Source organism: Solanum stenotomum, chromosome 3 (genome assembly GCF_019186545.1).
Source record: "Solanum stenotomum isolate F172 chromosome 3, ASM1918654v1, whole genome shotgun sequence".
NCBI classification, from domain to species: domain Eukaryota; kingdom Viridiplantae; phylum Streptophyta; class Magnoliopsida; order Solanales; family Solanaceae; genus Solanum; species Solanum stenotomum.
Window position 1 is genome coordinate 6,804,334 of NC_064284.1, and position 14,108 is coordinate 6,818,441.

At 30.3% G+C, this 14,108-nt stretch overlaps 1 protein-coding gene across 1 annotated transcript; it reads left to right on the plus strand.

Moving 5' to 3' along the window:
* Positions 1-4,296: 4,296 nt before the first annotated feature.
* Positions 4,297-7,004, plus strand: LOC125857619 (cyclic dof factor 1-like). Its single transcript, XM_049537227.1, has 2 exons — positions 4,297-4,776; positions 5,410-7,004. The coding sequence occupies exons 1-2, from the start codon at positions 4,516-4,518 to the stop codon at positions 6,658-6,660; spliced, it is 1,512 nt and encodes a 503-aa protein (XP_049393184.1). The 5' UTR covers positions 4,297-4,515; the 3' UTR covers positions 6,661-7,004.
* Positions 7,005-14,108: the final 7,104 nt, after the last annotated feature.

Below are 14,108 nucleotides of genomic sequence, written 5' to 3' on the forward strand. Positions count from 1 at the left end.
GTCAATTAGTTGAAGAGGTTTCTACACGAAAAAAAATGTGCGTTTAATTGGATAAGCTCTAGGCTTTTATCATGTTCTTCTTTATCAAACATGTCATATTGGATCAACTTCTACATGTGAAGTAAATTAGTTTGGACATTTTAATCTAATTATACTAGAGATTATTTCATATAATTTGTCTTTGGTATTTATCTTTTCCTTTTATTTACTATTAAGACATCTGAATTTGAATGATTGAGATTTTTTATTTTTCAATACCTGAATATGGATTATTTATTTATTCATAAACATAATAAACATACAATTTAAGTAAAATAATAATCAAACATCAGAAACAGAAAAAAAATTAAAAATATTTTTTTGATAAAAATAAAACAATGGTGAAAATGTTTTATGATTTTGGTGATGGTAATAGTTATGATAGTAGAGTTAGATGGTATTACAGTGATTGACCTGATGATGACAATTTATAGTGGTGGTGATGATTGAGATGGTGAAGTTGATCAATGTAATTAGTATTTGGTTGTGTTGATGGTGATAATAGTAGTTAATGAAGTTTTTAGTCGTGATAAATAAATATGGTATGTAGTAGGAATTAACCATAGTAGTAATGGAGATGCATGGCGACTGTGGTGATGGCAATGGTACTATGGGGGCAATAAATATAATCGCAATGATGAATGATATATATTATAGCGATTGGCAATAATGTTCGATATCGATAGTGATTGTGATAGTTAGAAATTAGCAAAAGTAACGATGATCATGATTATAATCACAGAAGTATTGATGACCATAAACAAAGTAGTAAAAAATGTGATCACATAAATTATAAATAGTGATTGATAATTATGAATAAAGTGATCATGTTGAAAACTATCCACAAAAATTACCTCCTAATAATATTAAATTTATTCAAAACAACAGATTTTCATAAGTAAGACCTATTTAAACTAAATAATTTTTTTAAATTTTAATATAAACAAATACACATACTAATATTGTATTTAATCATTCAACTTTAAACCTTTGATTGAATTGAATGGAAGAGAAAATAAGGCCTAATTATTCACCCAACAAGTAGAGACTCCTCTAAACTCGCAAAATAGACTAATAACTTGTAGTTTGTCCACCATAATTCCACTCCCGTTGAAGTTTGGACAGATTATTAGTCCGTTTATTTATTAGCTCAATTCATTTCATATTAAATTTGGTCAACGTAATTTAAATTGATTAAGGAGATTTTGTCAATTTTTATTTTATTTTATTTGATATGTTATATATAGCCATAATAAAGAAAGAATAATTTTATTAGATTTCATAATATTTTAAAAGAATAAATAGAATAATTAAACCTTAGTGAAATTTTGTTTGGGTTGGGTTGAGTTTTGACTCATTTTATAACCGATTACTTGACCTATTTTGATCCAATTCATTTTTACCTAAGCAAATTTGGATTGACTTGGATCTTGACCCATTTGCTGTCATGACCCAACCCAACCAATTATCAGCCCTACTTAGTAATTTCATATATATATACATTGTTTTCTTGTTAGTTATTTCGTCCGTTCGAAAATAAATGGCTTACATCATGTTTTTTTTAGTATGTTTCCAAAAAGAATGATTTTTTTTTGGCAATACTTTAATTTCAACTCTCTACGTGGCATGTTAAAGCCACAAGATTAAATGACATTTTGATACATTTGATATAACTTTAATTTAGAATTACAAAACTATTTTGTTTAAAAAAACTTTATGCCAGGTCAAATTAAACTATTTTTTAAAAAACAGATAGAGTTTATTTTTTAAAAACTTTTAATTGACTTTTTATTTTTACTTTTAGTGGACATAACATTTTAAAGAATTTCCATATCCTTTATGAGTCAGATATGAAATATGAAGGACAATAATGTAAGCAAAGTTGTCTTTAACTTCACCTTTTTGCAATAATTCAACAAGTACACATTTCATTTCCTGATTGGTTGATTTATAATATCATTTAATTATATATGAGTCATCACTCATCATCAGCTACCCAAATCTTCTTCTGCAATCATCCAATCACTTTAAACTTATCAGACGGATGATATTTTCCTCACCTTTTTGCCCTTTTGATTAGGTGGGCCATACCGACTATATACAGATCATATTGTCTTCTTTTTTTTAATAAAAAAATATAAAAAATTGGAAATTATATGAGTCTGCAAGCTGGGACAGCAAGAAAAAGATTTTAAACTACCTGTCGTGCGGATTGTAGCTTAAAGGTGACATAAATGAGAAAATAATTTTTTTTTTAAAAACAGAAGATATTTTTGATTGAATTTCCTATTATTTATTGTTCTTTTTTGTCAATCAAATTTGCAAGAGATCTCACAGCCATAAATTTAAATTTGCAAGTTAGATCTCACAGCCATAAAATTTAGATAAAGTATTCATCAACTTCATATTTATTTGGAAAGTGTGTTTCAAAAAGTATGAAACGTTTGACTACGATCTTTTTTTATTATTCTTTTTTTGACTAGCAATTTAATTGAATTTAAGAAAATAAGAAACGATTTAATGATATATATTTATAAGAATGATCAAATATTAGATCTTCAACATGGATTATATCACTGTCAGCTTATATAAATACATGAAGTGATAAAAATCAATACGAATTTTAACTAACCCAGATGAAGTCTGACAAGCTATATCTATCAACTACATTAGTTAGTCCAATTATAAATCACAATACCTAGATAAATTTCAAACTCTACAACCCTATTTATTTTTACTATTTGTTAGTCAACATTATTTATGATAATAATATTATGATACCATTAGTTCTTATTCGTAGTTTGACTAATTGATTAGTGGTTGAGCGAAATGAATATTAAGATGTCGATTTACATTTGAAAAAGAGAAGAAAAGGAAAAAAGAACACTTTTGAAAAGGTAGGTGAAGATATTTCTTAGAAAAAAAAAAACTGTAAATAATTATTTGAAACCAATTATAATTAGACAAGTAATAATATTATGAAAAAGGGTATTAGTTTTAATTTTCAAATATTATTGGATAGGGCCCACTGCTTCAGTGTCTTTCAACCGTCAAAAGTTTTCATCAAAGCTTGTTCCGTCTTCCACGTCATTGGCAGTTAGCAGTCGTTTGATTAAATAATTTGGAATAACTAGTGGAAGATATTTACTAAAATAATACATATATTAAGTTATGCAAAAATTATATATTATTTTATATAATCATAAAAAAGTATTTAAATTAAAATATACGTACTAATGATATGAAGATTATACTATTTTAAAATAAAATATCGTTTTAAAATACGTAGGTCCATATATTATTATTGATTGTCTTAGAACAATCTATTCAATATTAATTTATTCATATAATAAATAATCCCCATATTTTAATTTCTGCATTGATTAATATGTGAACTATTTTTTTCTTGAAACCAACAACATGTGATTACTTAAGAATATGACATAAATGATAATAAGATACTTTATTGTAAGAGTATTTATGATCCAAAATTAAGAAAGCAGAATCTCAAGAAACTCGATATAAAAAATAATTTAAATATATTATGAGTTAGCACATTTTAAACTTGAGCACAATGATTTGGTTAACGCAGGGTGCACCCAACTTCTGTGCAGCTCATGAATCTAATAGTTTATTTGACTTAAATTTAAAGTTTGTTTATTTGAACAATATTATTTTCTATTGTTAGTGCTTTTTTTTATATATAAAAAAATTTCTTTGATAATAAATCTAAATTTACTATTTTAAAATTTTACTTATTTATTATTTTTTAAAAAGTAAAAGTTTACTTATTTTTTTTCCTTTTACTTCTCATTTTTAATATATCAAGAAAGACAATTATTTCTCAATATTTAATTCTTAGCATTAATTATATTATTCTCTAAATCATTTTTCAAGACGTAATACTAAATATAAATTAACTTGGATATTATGTTAAAATATTTATATCTATCATTTTTCTTTAAGGGCATGCAAGGTTCAAAATAAGTCTGTTATTACTTAAAATTACTTATTTTCATAAAGAAACCTATTCAAATCCTTAAAATCTCTAAAAATATGACTTTCTTTAAGTAAAATAAATATTTTTAACTAAACCTATAAATCTAATAAAAGCAGTGAAAGATACATATAGTAAATGAAGGGCCACAATAAAAACTTGTGGCTGAGAAAATTAATGGAGGGGGCCATGACGTGGCATCCATAATCCAGTATCCTACCGTTTAAATTAAGCGAGATCAAAATCATAATCCTCAACATTGCCAACAAGGCCTTAACTATATTTCTTACTTCTAATACCGTGTCTCACCTGCAAAAAAAAATTAAAAAAATCGTCGTTCACTTTTCCGACGACGTTGGCCGGCGGCAACGAATTCACGGCGACTAAACGAGTTTTCTGTAGGAAGATATTTATCTTCTTCTCCAATTTTATTTTAATTTTTTTGAGTTTTCCGTTTGTCCTTTTTTTTCTCCGGTAAAATGAGGCAAGTGAAGGAACCAGAGATTAAGCTATTTGGAAAGAAAATTGTTCTGCCTGAGAATGGAAAGATACTACCGGTAATAGTCACCAGTGAAGATTCCGATGTCGGAAAATCTGTGAGTGCGAGTGAGGTTGTTACGGCTGATGAAAGTAGTACCGGGTCGGATCGTGGTCCATGTTTAGTGGATAAGGAAGGGAACAGTTCAGAGCAGGATGAATCAGATGATGGAAGTGAATACGAAAAGGAAGAGACTGATAAGGTACTGATTTGAATTATTCATTGATGTAATTTGAATCAATTTTTGTACTTAGTTTTTAATGTTATGTTATTAATTTCTGGGATTTTCAAATGGAAATAAAGTGTCAGATTTGATAATCAGGTATAGTCTGTTAGTTTTAGGGCCAAATTTGAACCAAAAAAGTAGGCTGAGGACATTTCCTCTTTCGGAAACAACCTCTTTACCTTCCACGATTTAGTGGTAAGGTCTGCTAGCACTGTTGTTCGTGTAGGTTTGCTGAGGGCATTTGTTAGCCATATTGCATTTTTGGCCTTCTCCCGTATAAGCGATTGAACATTCTTTTGCCCTGTTCAGTCATTCTCTAGATGAGAAACCAAGTCCTGTGTAATTTGTGCTCAATATCTTTTTCAATAATGACCCCTTTTTACTAGATGTAGTGTTAACTAAAGTAATTGGAGAAAGAATCAGGTTCTCTGCCTTTTGTCCTCTTTTCCAACTTAACGGGAATCCTATAAGAAAGTCTAATTTGTCACTGCAAAGGACTTTGAGATTCTTTCTACTTTGTAAGACTGAATTTTAGCTCACATCATTGACTGCAGCTTTGTTATGGGAATCTTATAGGCAACTCATAAAGTTTTGGTTTTCAATTTTTAGGATCGAATGACAAGAGAGCTCAGTGAAGCTAAATTAGAGGAGAAAGACCAAAATCTAATGATGGAAGAATCAGATAATCTTAAGTCTCCATCTGAAAACAAAACTAAAACTCATACTGTTGATGATGACTCTCCCAGAGTGAAATCTTCCAAGACTGAGGATGATCAGAATGATGCATCGAATTCGCAGCAGAAAACACTGAAGAAGCCAGATAAAATTCTCCCCTGCCCTCGTTGCAATAGTATGGATACGAAATTCTGTTACTACAATAATTACAACGTCAATCAGCCTCGTCATTTCTGCAAGAGTTGCCAGAGATATTGGACTGCTGGGGGTACCATGAGGAATGTGCCTGTGGGAGCTGGTCGTCGCAAGAATAAGAACTCTGCATCGCATTGTCGTCACATCATGATCTCTGAAGCCCTTGAAGCTGCAAGAATTGATCCTCCGACCGGATTTCATCATCCAGCGTTCAAACCCAATGGAACTGTCCTATCGTTTGGTCCTGACTTGCCACTGTGTGACTCTATGGCCTCTGTTTTGAATCTTGCCGAGAATAAGACACCAAATGGGATCCAAAATGGTTTTTACAGACGAGAACACAAGAATCCTTCTGGCATAGGTGGAGAAAATGGGGATGACTGCTCTGGTGGATCCTCAGTCACCACTTCAAATTCAATGGCGGAAGGGGTTAAAAACCGCCCCCCTGAGGCAGTTATGCAAACTATAAATGCCTTCCCATCTCCAGTTCCTTGCCTCCCAGGAGTACCTTGGCCTATTCCATACGCTGCTGTTCCTTTCCCTGCCATTACCCCTGCTGGATATCCTATGCCATTCTGCCCTCCACCTTATTGGAATTGCAATGTGCCTGGTCCATGGAGTCTTCCTTGGTTAACTCCATCATCGCCAACAGCAAACCAAAAAGGATCAAGCTCTGCTCCTAATTCGCCTTTAGGGAAGCACTCAAGGGACGGTGAATTGCTTAAACCAAACAATCCCGAGGGTCAAAAGAACTCAGAGGGGTCTGTTTTAGTACCAAAAACATTGCGGATAGATGATCCTGATGAAGCTGCAAAGAGTTCTATATGGTCCACACTGGGAATCAAGTACGACTCCGTTAGCAGGGGAGGGCTTTTCAAGGCCTTGCAACCGAAAAGCAGTGAAAAGGATCACCCTGCCACTACATCCCCGGCTTTGCAGGCTAATCCTGCAGCCTTCTCTAGGTCCCTCAGCTTCCAGGAGAGAGTCTAAAGTGAGCAATTGTCTCCTTCAGCTCTGAGGTACATAGTTGTTAACCAACTTATCTTCCGGAAGATGGATGTTGGTCTGAGAATCTTAAGATGCTTCAAGTGCTCCAACTGAAACTGGGAAAGCTATTGGTCAAATTAGTGTTTATCCTTCCCTTGTAACATATTTTTGCTTGGTCAGTGTGTGTTTTCCATGTACATAAACTTTATACAGCTGACAGTAGAAAGTGGAAGAGAGAAACGTTTAGATGTATATCATGTACCCGTCAAAGTTTTAGTCTGGAAGGCGGCTTAGCTTCTTTTTCCATTTTTACTGGTGGTTTGAATAATAGTTGAGCCTTCTTTTCAGATTTTATGTTCAAAGTTTGAAATCTTCTTCATCATTACATAGATGTGCCTCTTCTTCATTATGTTTAGTAGCAGGAATGGGCTGGCTCTCTAAAGTTCACTCCAAAAAAAAAAAGTTATGCTCATCATAACTGCAGAAATGTGTTAAAATAATCCCAAATAAAAACACAATTTAGCTAACACAGAGTCTTGGAGTGTAAGGGAGTTCAATTATGCCTAAAGTCTTCTCTTTCATGTAGATAATTATGATCCTCTGAGGATTTTAGAAAAAGCCAAGTAGTAATACCTTTTATTTACAAACCAAGTCTAAAATAAAAAGGGGCAGTGGAAGGGAAAATGAAGTTGGGATTATAATGTGAGGGAATCGAACCAACTAAATAAAGTGGGAGTTCAGATAATCAACTAACTGAGCTATTAAGATTCGTTCGTTTTCCTGTCCTTTTTTTCAGTTTGTCAACACCCAAAGGCCAGTTAAGAGTGGCTACCAATAATAATGTCTATCCAATCTCAACCCCTCCCCAAACCCCTTCCCTTTCTTATCAGTTATCACCAGTAGTTTAGAGGTTTTAAACTGTTTCTCAACCTCAGATACCAAAAGATTAAACACCTCTAGTTGTTTCAAGAATGAGTTCAAGTTATATACATTTAGTGCGTGATGAATTTTTATACAGTCAGATCATCTTTATATGTTATGATAGAAGACAATTTATCCTTTTTTCCCCAAGGTCATAATTATAGACAATTCTTAAATTATTTATGTATGTAACTTAAAACTTTTCAACTCTTATCATGGATTATTATCCTTATTCCATGTATCAAATGTCGTGTTCGAGAATTAATTACATAATATAATAATAGTTGAGCAAGATTGAATAGGAGAGTTCATCTGAATGAGTTGACAATCAAATCAAACTTTTATGTTGATGTAGACATTAGAAGAAGGCACTTAGAAAATGAGAACAATTTATGTGGAGTCTGGCAATTTGTTGAATATAAAACAAAGTAGATATTTTTGAAGGTTTGAGCAAATGGAAGCCACACCTTATACTAGATATATTAGAAATTAGTTGGATATGGGACCCAAAATCCCCCATATGCTCTTTAATGGCATAAATGCTTTTGGCATTTTCACTTAGCTTTTGCCTTTTTTCTTTCTTTCTTTTGGCTTTTGCTCTTTCCCTTTAAGAGGCATTTATATATGACAATTTTTTATCCCTATATATGCATGTGCTGTCTCTTGTGTTTTTTGGGACAACTAATAATTCAAAGTCGTTGTTCAATGTAGGGTTCTTCTATTTCTAGCCATTCCTTTTTATCAAAAAATCTCCCATTGGATATTACAGTTTACAACACGTACCCATGGGAATGAAAGTAACTCCTAATGAAATGCAATTTTAGAGTATAATTGAGATTCATAATTTTTCATTTAGGCGATTTAAAATATGAAAAGGAAAATTCACGAAGAAATTGAGAGGCTTCAACATTTACTATTTATACATGAAAAAAAAATTAACCTTAACTATATATAAACAATATAATTTTTCGTTGAAGGAGATTCAGATGAACCCTTGCTACCCCGCCGCTATTTGCAACATAAAGAGATTTTCTACTTACCTCTTTATTTCTTTTCTTCGAAAAAAATAGTATTCCCTCAATCTTATATGTATTGTCAATACTACTAATTTTAGTTATAGTAAAACACTTTTTAACCATTTTATAATAAGCATAACACATCTAAACGAGTGAATACTATTACTCATAAATTAGGCAAATATTTAATTTAGTAACTAATCAAAACCTAGTGAACAGAATTTCACACAAGTACTTGTTTTTCTAGAATACAGAATTAGGTGAAGACTGAAAATAGATTCCCATGATTGGCATACAAAAAAGATTAAATCCTAACCTATAGGTTATAGGAATATTTTCAACCTCATTTTGTAAATACAAATTGAGCCACAACTTCCAATTTTCACTGCTCGTTACACTTTTCAGCATTCAGGGTAGTAATAAATTTAGTTAAACTCATCAAATTTCTTCAAAGGAAACATAAATGTAATACACAAAATACATTGTGTGTTTGTTAAGGAAAAATAAATTCCTAAAATTGTTCTCATATTTCCTTTGTTCAAAATGTTTTCTCATTAGAAACAAATTCCTTAAAAAATAGGAACAAATTGTTAGGAAAATAAGAAAAATAAATTTCATAAGTGATAATATCATATATACTTGCAGTATGTATATCTATGATAAAGCGAAAATACTCTTATAAATAGCATCGGACCTAAATAAACATATAAAATAGTCTGTTTGAATAGGCTTTTAATCTAATGATACTTTTTAATTTTATTCAAACACTACAAAATATTTTTTAAAATATTTTTATTTAAAAACACTTAAAATAAGACAATCCGCTAGAACATGAATCTATCCCGTTGATATCACTCATCACCCATAAACCATATATAGTTTAAGTTTCTCCCACAATAAACAATTCAAAGTCCATAATATCAATTTCTCCAATTGATATAATTAGTGAGTTTAGTGCATTTCGTGTCATATCAACAATAGGGATAACAAGTTTAAAAAACATGAATTAAGCAGAGAGTCAACCCCAAGTGCATATAGTGATCCCCCATTAGAAATCGTGTTAGTAGCATCATCTTTACTACTTTCAATCAAACACTTCAATGCTTCTTAGTGCATAATGATTGATTTTCTACGCTTCCAACGAAGGAAATATTTATCTGCATCAAATGTTTACATTATAACAAGTTCCGTTATAACACATATATTGATTTGACCCAAATCCCAACAAGTCAATCTTTAAATGATTTTTCAAGTTTGGGTCAAAATAGTTTAAATAGTACACAAACATACAATGATACAAAATCAAATTTGAATATTGTGCAACTTATTGAAGAACTTATGCTAATAATATTAAAACAAATATGTTAGCTTTTCTCTTTTCAAAATTATTTTTTTCCCTTTCTTTTTATTTTGTCATGGTGAATATTTTTTTTAAAAAAATGGTGAGAATAGTAGTAGATATTGTAGAAAAAGGTAATATGGGAAGAGTGTCGTTGCCTTTCACTTTCTAGTCTAGCAAAGAAGTTAAAGAAAAAGATTCATCACTAGTCCAACTTTCTACTTTTTATTTATTTCAAAGTGGGGACAGACAGAGATCACAAAGACTAAAAAGATTATTTTAGTGGTTTATAAGGTGGTTAAGTAAACAAAAGGCATAATACATATATTGACCCCTAAACTTGGCTTCAAATTTTAACTTTGACCTTTAACTTTGTAAGTGCACANACCACCAACTTCAAAGTTAAATGTCAGTTGAAACTCATTCAAAAAGTAATTCTATTTTGTGAAGATAGAAAAGTTATTTAAAATAAATTCTCAGCTCAAGGATCAAAACACAATCATGTAAACAAGATTCAAGTACTTCCCTAATCAATTGTTTATATGAACCTATTTAATGAAGAAAGTCACAAATAACGGATCATGAAATATTTCACTATGGAGCGTTTTGAAAGAAGTAGGTCTAACCTAACTATGATTAAGAGAATTAAGGAGCAATACTCATAGCCCATAGGAGTTAAAAGAAGTATAAATTATAGGAACCACATATTATAAGTACTAAATAACATCCTATCCCTTCTAGTTTTCTATTTATCAAAAATCCCTTAAAAATGATGTTTGCGGGATACATAGCGTTGTGCACGGGATACATTAGGTTTGATACATTCCACCATAGCGTTGTGCACGGGATACATTAGGTTTGATACATTTCACATAGCGGGATACATAGCGTTGTGCACGGGATACATGTGGGATGCATAGCGTTGTGCACGGGATACATAGCGTTTGATACATTCCACATAGCGAGATACATAGCATTGTGCACGGGATACATAGGTAAATAAGAGATTTTTGAAATAAGTAGGGATAAATAGATATTAAGGTAAGTAAAGGAGTGTAGTTAAGTAATTTGTCCTTAAAAGAAAGAAATACTTAATAATTTTTTAAATTTTGTAATTTAAATATGTTATAATATTTATGTGACTTGGGCTTTTAAAACTCGTAATGTTTAACTTTGGCACACATAATAAGTAATAACAAGTGTCAACAGAAAATTTTTTCTTTAGCCCACTTGACAAGTCTGATATATATAATTAATAAAGAGTTCATTAAAGTTGGTGATTAAAAATAATAATGTATATCAAATGTATACTTTAACAAGCTTTATTACATAGTCACTGAATGATAGTAGTATTCCATCTTTCCCTTGACCGGATCAATAAGGAATTGAGATCTATATTTCATTTGAATTGTAGAAAGTTATGATTTATGACATTTCGTTTGTAATTTCTAAATATGTCAATTTTATTTAAAAAATTATATACTTTATGTTCTAATTTACACACAAACAAAAAAATCGATTATGAAAATTGAAAACCGTCATTCTTTCTAAAATAAAGAGAAGTAGTAGAATGATAGAGCAGTTCAATTAAATTGCTTATAGTACCATTCCCCCCACAATGAACCAATTTATAGAATTTTTTTCATCACTTTAGTTTACAATTATTATCAGCTCCATAGAAAAGATTCATCGAAGAATTTGGGCCCTGTAGTGTTCAGGCCCAAATATCAGTATCGTGTGTCAACTTTCCATCTGTGAAACCCAACGTGAAGCCCTTTACAAACTAATGGACTATGTAGCACGGATACTTAATTAACGGTCGGATGCATAATATAGCAGCGCGGATACTTTAATTAATAACGGGCGGGTACTTAAATTATTAAGTTGTTAGCAGCACGGATACTTAATTAACGGGCGTATGCATAATATAGCAGCGCGGATACTTTAATAATAACGGGCGGATCCTTAAACTAGTAAAGTATCCGGTTAAGTTGAATTGGGGGAAAATAAGGGATTTTTGTGTTTTAGTAAAAGAGTAGGGAAATATTGAGAATAGGTAAAGAAGTGTTGTGTATTTAAGTAATATTTCCTTATAATTTCCTTTTTTCAACGGATTAAAAAGGTAAAACAAATAAATTGAAACAGACAGAGTATCAAATGTTTGACTGAGGTCAAGCGCCGAATTAGAGGGTTTATTACGATTTACATAAATTTAATAGCTAAAAATATTTGTTAAAATATTTAAATATTCAATCGTAAACTGACTTATTATTATGTTATTAATTTACAGGTCGTTTGGTGTGAGTGATAAAAAAAACAATCCTGGGATAAAATTTTGATGTCTTGATCGGTTGTTATGTTTGAGATAACTTATCCCACCATTTATACCATAGTGAAGGAATAAGATATATCATATACATGGTGTGATAAGTTATCATAGGATAGATAATCCTGAAATAACTTGTTCCCAGTGAAACGACCCTTTAAAGTTATTGTAAAAATTCTTAAATATCAAATTTTGAATTCGTCTCGAAAACGTCAAATATAAATATCATGAACTTCATTGACTGAATACTTAGATTGAAAATTTACCTTACACTTAGGGGCACGCAACGTAGCATTTCCAAAAGAACTTAAACACTGACGTTTATTTGGGGCTTGGGAAATGGAAATGGGAATGGGTCTTATTCGATATTCCAAAGATTAATTCCGTAACTTCTTTCGTCCTTTGATATTCTTTGAAGGAATCAGAGGTCTTAGGTTTAACTTCCTAGAGATAAAAAAAAAAAAAGAAAAAAGTTTTATTGAAAGCATCGATTTTAGAAAAAGTCTTTATAATGTGTGAATTTAAAATTAGTCAAATTTTAATACTTTATTTGTTCCTAATTATTTGTCCACTTTTTCTTTTATAGTTGTTCCTAATTTTTTGTCCATTTTGAAAAATCAAGAAAGGACAATTATTATTATTTACCTATTATACCCTCAATTAATTACTTTGAAAAAGATGAAACTTTTTGAAAATCTTAAATTTTAATTCATCCAAATCATAATTAATAGGGGAAAAATGGTAAACTCACTATGTTAACAATTGTTTTCTTAATAGATGTGTCATTTTAAAAGTAGACAAGTAATTAGGGACAGAAAAAATATTAATATAGAACCCTAAATAAAAAATCACAAGAAAATAAGAAGTAAAAGTTACAAATTCCAATTCCATAGTATTGTTGAAACTAATTTACGTAACAAACTTTTGTTAACCATTTATCCTCCAGTTGAGCAAATCAACGTGGTATAATTATTTTATTCACAAAAAGAAACATTTATGTGTGTGTGGCCAGCGCGCTCACACTTATCACGAGAGATCAGAATTTTTTTGTTTGCATTAATTTTCTGTGAAATTTCATAGAATTTTAAAACAAAGACTAGGACTTTTGTTAGTTGATATACTTTGTCAGAAGGTGAAAGTATTATTTTTCTTCTTTGATTAACGATTGTTTTTTTTTTTTTTAAATATTTATATTAAAGTTCCATTAAATTTTTAATTTGTGTCTGAGAGTTTTACATTAAAGATAAATGACTCTCTAATAAAGATAACTATGTACCCCAAAAAACTTAAATCCTAGACCTCTGAATTATAATAAATGAATATTTACTACTCCACCTACAACTCAAAACCTTTTCGATTAATACTTTCTCTATCATTGCTTTGAACACTTCTTAGAAAATAACAAATGAAGTACACATTTTTATCATGATTGTCTTAATTATTGTATAATTTTTAATCAACTTGAGAAATATTTTGAAATAAGTAAGTCACTAAGGTAAAACATGAAAAATAAATTGCCTTTCTTAAAGTAGATAACTAAAAATTTAAAATTATTTTTAGTATAGTGAACAAGTAAAAGTGAGTGGAGATACTTTTTTACTTTTTTTGTCCCTATTTACTTGTTCATTTTTGACTTGACACACCTATTAAGAAAATTATAATTGACATTGTGAATTTACCATTTTACCCATATTAATTGATAGAATTTCAAAATTAATTTATTCATTAAAGAGATTTTACCTTTTTAAAAAGATCAACTTTCAAAATAAATCAAGGATATAATAAGTAAAAAATATTATCTTATCCTGATTTGTCAAAAATGACAAGTAAAAAAGAACAAATAAAAAGT

Coding starts and splice junctions, on each gene's coding strand:
- LOC125857619 (XM_049537227.1), top strand. CDS start 4,516: ATGAGGCAAGTGAAGGAACCAGAGATTAAGCTATTTGGAAAGAAAATT. Junction 4,777..5,409: donor AAAAGGAAGAGACTGATAAG/GTACTGATTTGA, acceptor TTCAATTTTTAG/GATCGAATGACAAGAGAGCT.